The sequence below is a fragment of the Electrophorus electricus genome, chromosome 9, assembly GCF_013358815.1.
Source record: "Electrophorus electricus isolate fEleEle1 chromosome 9, fEleEle1.pri, whole genome shotgun sequence".
In the NCBI taxonomy this organism is placed as follows: Eukaryota; Metazoa; Chordata; class Actinopteri; order Gymnotiformes; family Gymnotidae; genus Electrophorus; species Electrophorus electricus.
In genome coordinates, this window is record NC_049543.1 from 650,001 (window position 1) to 657,500 (window position 7,500).

Consider the following 7,500-nt stretch of genomic DNA (forward strand, 5'->3'; position numbering starts at 1 on the left):
AATCCACAATTACACGCTCCACTACATCAGTGTCACATGGGTATGCCTGCCTGTCGGCATGTGAGCTGCTCACTGGTGTAGCATTACCACAGTATCCTGTGTGTGACTGTGTATGTATGTGTGCGCACGTGTGTATGCGAGTTACACTATTAATCTCCCAAACAGGCCCTGATTGGAGTTTCCGCAGTGGAAGTCATCCTAAACTGCACCACCTCTGTCAATATTTGGAATAGTTCGGAATTTGTGGTTTTTCCTTTTGGAGTTTGGAAAATCACACAAATGGCTAACAACAGAGAACAGGATAGCATACTCTTTGTGTGTGTGTGTGTGTGTAAGAACTCCCCTTTCATTAAACAGCGCACATCTGCACTGATGCATCATCACATATACCAGGTTGCTGAAACAAACACCACTTCATCATTTCATCTAAACTAGAGGAGAAAGACATCAGGACATGGTGAAGACGCCACTCTTAGCAGACTACAGAGCTGCCCGGAGCCGTCAGTCCGTGCTCGACTCTGGAAAATCGCTTCACTATGTCCCTGTACACAAACAACAGCCACTTTGCAGTAAGGTCAAAGTGCTAGAACTGGAGCATCTCTCAGAAAATATGTCCTCACTATTGTAAACAAGAAAATATGTGCTCACTATTAGTAAATAGGTGCTCACTATTAGTAAACATGCTCACTATTAGTAAAGATTTCTCACTATTAATAAATATGTGCTCATTATAAGTAAACAGTCCTCACTGTTAGTAAATATGTTCTTTATTAGTAGTTCTCACTATTAGTAAACATATGCTCACTATTAGTAAACAAGTCATCACTATTAGTAAATATATGCTCTCTATTAGTGAGCATGTACTCACTATTAGTAAATATATGCTCTCTATTAGTAAACGTACTCATTATTAGTAAATATATGCTCTCTATTAGTGAGCATGTACTCACTATTAGTAACTATATGCTCACTATTAGTAAACACGTCCTCACTATTAGTAAATATATGCTCTCTATTAGTAAACATGTACTCACTATTAGTAAATATATGCTCTCTATTAGCAAACATGTACTCACTATTAGTAAATATATGCTCTCTATTAGTAAACCTGTACTCACTATTAGTAAATATATGCTCTCTATTAGTAAACAAGTCATCACTATTAGTAAATATATGCTCTCTATTAGTAAACAAGTCCTCACTATTAGTAAATATATGCTCACTATTAGTAAACAAGTCCTCACTATTTGCATCCTTACATGGGATACAGCTCTCAGTGGCGAATGCAAAACACAGGGATGGAAATATATGCTAATGAAGTTATTTATGGCCAATCACACTTACAGGGCTCTGATTGCTATGGCGACATACCTTTGTTCTTTAATTGCCCTTTTCTACACTGATACTGTTCCCTTTTGATTGCATATTAGCATGGAAATGCACTGAACAGTGTAAGGAGGTTAACACAAACCAAGAACACAAACTCTCTCTCTCTCGTAACTATGAGGTGTGTGAGACAGCTTCCCTGGCAAACACATCCCTATGCCCTACTATAGCTCCGCCTACCTAGCAACTTTCACTGGCAATAACAGAGATGTAACAGGCCCGTCAGCGTAACAGAGATGAAACTGCACGTGTGGTTCTCTCTGGAGAAACAGATTCACCCTCTAAGAATATTATGATATTTTTATAATATTCATTCAGATATTGCAGATATACTGTGAACAAATGTACAAAACACAGAGACACACACACACACACAGTTATATTGCCTAGTGGTTTTCCACTGACCTACTTACATCTACTCTCTATCGTTCATCTCAGGAACTCAACGATGGTTTTTAATCTTTCAGTTTAGTAAATGATTTAGTGCATTTAGTGTAAAACTGACAATGTTCCTGCCTTACACACCGACAAATGTCCCCATACTATCAGATCTCTCCCTGTTATTGTGGAAAAACAGGTCTCACACTAGAGTAATAGACCCTCTCGCTCTTTCTCTCTCTGTCTCTCTCTCTCTCTCTCAAATATATACAAACATACACAAATAATTAACCTACAGCATTGGTAGAATCTGCATGTATAAAGTCTCTTTCCATTTCAAACATTTTCATTGTGTGTGTGCACGCAGGCGTAAATGCGCGTGCGTGTGTGTGTGCACGTGCATGCATGCATGTGTGTGTGTGCATGTGTACGTGTGCGTGTGTGCGAGCGCATGTGTGTGTGTGCACTCTTTGTGATGTATTGCTCTCCCCTTTAGTTGGACACATCTCTTAAACACTGTGATCAGGGCCTTTTGTGAACTAGCCGACCCACACTGCCTGTTTGGCCCGGCGCGCCTTAATTACAGGCACTCCGTCAAGGCAGGGGAGGAGAGAGGGAGAGATGAACAGATAGAGGGAGGGATGAACAGATAGAGGGAGAGATGAACAGATAGAGGGAGGGATGAACAGATAGAGGGAGGGATGAACAGGGATTAAGTACGAAGAAGGAATTCAACAAACAGGGAGAACTTTTGTTTTAGCTGAAATTCTCTGTCTGCCCTTCTCCAAACAAGTTGTTAAAAAATGTTTGTTTTTGTTATTGGGGAGTGAGGGATGCTGTATTTTGAGTGGCGTGAAGCACGATGCGGTGTGTCCAGCAGAGCTCCCACGCATGGACGCACTTCAGTGTCCATCAGACGTCTCGTTAACCCGAGCGCCTTCACAGCCGATCATTTCTAGAGCATCAGTCGACACTACAGCTAACTCCTACTTCAAAACATCACTGCGCGCTGCTACCTAAATAAACAGGTTTTAATTATGTTGGGAGGAAAGAGATGGATAATTGAGTTTTGTATCACACTGCCAGGAATAAACAGAAAGAAATTAAGCTAATTTAGTCTTTTTGCTAAGGCAGTAAGTGAGAGAGACAGACAGGAAAAACAGTAAAAGAAAACAAATACCAAGGTGTCACAGTTAATTTCCAGGCATGTCTGCATGTAATACTGATACGTTTGGGGGGTGATACCTCAGAGGGAAGAAAAACGCGTTCCCAGTTCATTCCCACATTCACCTTCTCGTTAATAAAAAGCCAAACGCTACAAATGCGTCAACTGGGAAGTGTTTCCATTTACACAATCCAGAGAGAAATAGAGAGGGGGGGATAGAGAGAGAGAGAGAGAGAGAGAGAGAGAGAGAAAGAGAGAGATTAACAAAATTAATGTATGAAATTTTAAGTGGCTGATTGACTGGTTTATTGGAGCCAAGAGAGGGGAGAGGTTTCCTCTACTGCTGGAGCCACGTATGCTGGGAGTGTGTGTGTGTGTGTGTGTGAGTGTGTGTGTGTATAAGTGTGTGTGTGTGTATGAGTGTGTGTGTGTGTGTGTGTGTGTGTGTGTGTATGGTGTGTGTTTCACAGCTCAAAGAGGCACTTCTGATGAACAGAGGAAAAAGAGGAAGAGAAAGAAAGAGAGGAATGAGGGAGGAGCTTCATTAGTGGTGGGTGATGCTGTCATTCAAATGAGATTGACAGTTGAGAGGGTGGAGAGGTTAGAGCAGGGCGTGCGGGTGGAGAGACAGTTAAGGGTGTGTGGGTGGAGAGGTTAGAGCAGGGCGTGCGGTTGGAGAGACAGTTAAGGGTGTGCGGGTGGAGAGATAGTTAAGGGCTTGCGGGTGGAGAGACAGTTAAGGGCGTGCGGGTGGAGAGACAGTTAAGGGCGTGCGGGTGGAGAGACAGTTAAGGGTGGAGAGATAGTTAAGGGCTTGCGGGTGGAGAGACAGTTAAGGGCTTGCGGGTGGAGAGACAGTTAAGGGCTTGCGGGTGGAGAGACAGTTAAGGGCGTGCGGATGGAGAGATAGTTAAGGGCTTGCGGGTGGAGAGATAGTTAAGGGCTTGCGGGTGGAGAGACAGTTAAGGGCTTGCGGGTGGAGAGACAGTTAAGGGCGTCCATTATGTAGCAGTGCCTGCACGGTGTGGATTGATGAGCATCATCTCTCCCCTCACCTCCAACTCCACTCCGCAGAACGAGGAAATTAAAAGTATTTTTCACGGCTGAGTCTGCCCAGAGCTCACGGCCCTGCGCAGAGATCATCACACACACATGCACACACACACGCACACGCGCACGCACACACACACGCACGCACACGCACGCGCACAACTTCACATCACTCTGCCTGGAGCTCACGGCCCTGCGCAGAGACTATCATAGCCGCCATTAGGGGAGCAGGAGACAACGTCTGGGGGAGAAGAACGCACACACACACGCACACACACACACACACACACACACACACACACGGACACACGCACGCACACACACGCACACACGTGCGCGCACACGCACACACACAGACACGCACACACACGTGCGCGCACACGCACACACACACAGACACGCACGCACACACGCGCACACACGCGCGCACACACGCACGTACACACACACGCGCGCACGCGCGCACACACGCACGTACACACACGCGCGCGCGCGCACACGCACGCACGCACACGCACGCACACACACGCGCGCACACACGCGCACACACGCACGCACACGCACACACGCACACACACGCGCACACACACGCGCACACACGCACACACACGCGCACAATCACAATCACACACACACACACACTCATACACACACGCACACACACGCACACGCGCACACACGCACATGTGCATGCACTCCACTGTATTGTGGACAATAGAATTTTTAATTTTTATTATGATGTTCTATATCACATTCTTAATCAAAAAGTGAAACATAATTTAAGTTTGTGAGATGGTGAATGAATCACAATTATTCGGTATTATAAAATACAGCTAGTAGTTTCAGTCTGAGAACATCGCAGAATTTTATAACTCTCTCTCTCTCTGGAAAAATTAGACACCCACTGTATGAACACATTACACCTACAGTATACCGTTGGTCATTATAATTACATTGTTCGTTCTGTGTGCTGTTCATTTTGTAGCACAACCCATAGAAACACGCACAAACACACACATCATCTTGAGGTCAGTGTCCACACAGCTGGAGACACAGACAAACCCGTAACACGAGTGTGCGTTTCGAGCTGAGCTGTGCTGTTTAAGTCTAGTTTTTGACTTCCTGAGAGCACACATGTCCAGCCTAAACCCGCATGCAGTCACACAGCGCCGTGAACCGGAGCTCTGAGACATCGCCGTGGTGACACTGGCTGTCATTCCGCACTGCCGCAATCACCGAGCGTTTTATGGTCTAATAAGGCCAGTGGTCATTAAAGATAACCAAGGGGAAGTCATTAGAGAGAGATGGAAACATCATAACCCAGCAAGTCGCTTCATTGGCTCTGAGTTTGAAAGCTCCCTCAATTAAACACAAAGGCCAAGTACCAAAGTGCTTTCTAATAGACTACAGCCTGATAAAGATAGAAGCCTAATACTCCACATCGGACATAATAGGACCGACACGTTCGGAAAACTGCAGTGTTCAGCATTCCGCAAGCACACAGCGCTCGGGCCTTCTGGATATGTCTGGACATTTCCCAGGAGTGGTACCATAGGAAAGTGTGAAGGCAGTAAAATCTCAAGCTATGAAACCCAGTCCACATCGCACACGACCCAAATGTGTGTAAGTACGGTTCCACACTCGTCAAGGCTGACCAGGCTGGTCAGAAACCAGAACCGATAAAGGCGTCTAAGTTGGAGAATGTCTCCCAGTTTTAGAGAGAAGACACAGAGAACAGGTTGAGGAGGATCCTGGGGCTCCACGGAAGTCAAGGCCTGCACTAGCGGCCTGATGCCATCTCTCTGAGCCTACAGTCCAGGTCCTCCTCCATGATCCCTGAAGAGTGTCTGTGTGTGCGCGTGTGGTATGGTGCATCTCTGTGAAAGTGTGTGTGTTAAGATCATCTGATGTGTCTGTGAGCAACCTAGTCTCTCCCCACTCACTACCAGCATACCTTTATACTGCGCTGTCTCTGGAGGAACTGGTTATAGCACCCAGACACACACACACACACACAAACAAACAAAGACCAAAAACAGCACCCCCCCACACACCCTTATGTAACGGACTAGGATGTGTCTGGAGACACGGAGAATCACAGCTACAGCCCTGCACATATTTACCACTTTCACCAGTACCACAAACATCACATATTAAAAAGAATGACTGTAGAGATCAGATGGCCACATCGCTACATGTAACGCCAGTACACATAATGTAAGAACACGTAACATCAGAACACGTAGCATCAGTATACGTACCGTGAGAACACGCAACGTCAGTAAAAGTAACAGAATGCATAACATCAGAACATGTAACACCACCACAGTACTAGAAGAAGGTTGTGTGTCTTCTGCTGTGAACTCTGTCTGCTGGTGCACTCTGACCATTCTGTGAGTGATCACGTCATCTCCTGTTATGGGAGAGGAGCCCGACATGACTGATGTCACGTGGCAACATCTGAACACAGCAGCTCCTTGTCTCATTTCAGAAAGATTTGACTGATCTAAAGCTCCGAGATACATATGTACCTGCTCAAAACAGCAGTCTGAACACAAACAGAATAATTTTCACCTTCTTTTGATCTCGTTCTTGCCTCGTCAAAGTCGGGGAGGTGAACAGGTTACTAGGAGCAGCAGGAGTAAGTGAACAGACACTCAGAGTGTGTGTGAGGAGGGGGTACACACCACACGATAACACCAAGTCTGGGATCCTCAGACAGTTCCCAGACGCTACGCTCTCGGTGCCTGCCAGGCACCTCCTGGGCTGGTCTCTACGGTAACGGCATGCAAGTAGAAGGGCACTGTTGACATCCTGACACTGACTAGCCAGAGAGAGAGAAGTGAGTGACCAGGAATGTACCACTCAGATATTGATACAGATGTATCAATATCTGAATGTAATGAAGTTTATTTGTGTGTGTGTGTGTATGTGTGTGCGCGCACGTGACAAGTAACGGTTGTGTCTACCGCAAACTGAGACTTCACTTCAGTACAGGATGGACTGAACCACGTTTGTTTTTCACTTTTTTCACCTCTCTCTCTTTCTCTCGCTCTCTCTCTCTCTCTTTCTCTCTCTCTCTCTCTCTCTTTCTCTCTCAAGCCAAAGCACTAGCAGTTGTAAGCCTGTGAGGGCCTCAGCAGAGGGGTGTAAGTGTGAAGAACATCTGCCTATCGCCTCATCCTGTGGTGGGACGCTGTTCTCATGTGTAGGGGATGAGAAACTGGCACTGTGGCTGACTGCTACAAACCCACGATGGAAAATCACGATGCTCTCATCTCTTTTTTTGGCCTCACCTCACTCCCTTCCCCTTGTGGTCGATTGTACATTTCTAATTTTTCTTTGCCTTTCATTCTTTATTTGTTGTTGTTGTTATGAAGTCGTGAGTGCTGTGTCTGAGGCCGGTCTACACAGTGGGCGGGTGGACAGAATCTGTAGGTACTGTAGTCCCCAGCAAACTGAGAGTGAGCGTGAGCGTCACTCCTGACAGGGCTAGTGAGGGTGAGGGTGTCACTCTGACA

The 7,500-nt window shown here is 46.0% G+C and overlaps 1 protein-coding gene across 17 annotated transcripts in view; it reads right to left on the bottom strand.

The window, feature by feature from the left end:
• The window catches only part of fbrsl1 (fibrosin-like 1), a 212,569-nt gene that overhangs the window by 121,443 nt on the left and 83,626 nt on the right, over positions 1-7,500 (bottom strand). Inside the window, exon 1 of one of the 17 annotated variants that reach the window (XM_035530318.1) lies at positions 6,241-6,302. The exons of the other annotated variants lie outside the window; for them this stretch is intronic. Coding sequence (XP_035386211.1) covers positions 6,241-6,285 — 45 coding nt within the window. The 5' untranslated portion in view covers positions 6,286-6,302. Of the gene's footprint in view, positions 1-6,240; positions 6,303-7,500 lie in introns of those variants that run through there. 17 annotated transcript variants of the gene reach the window in all.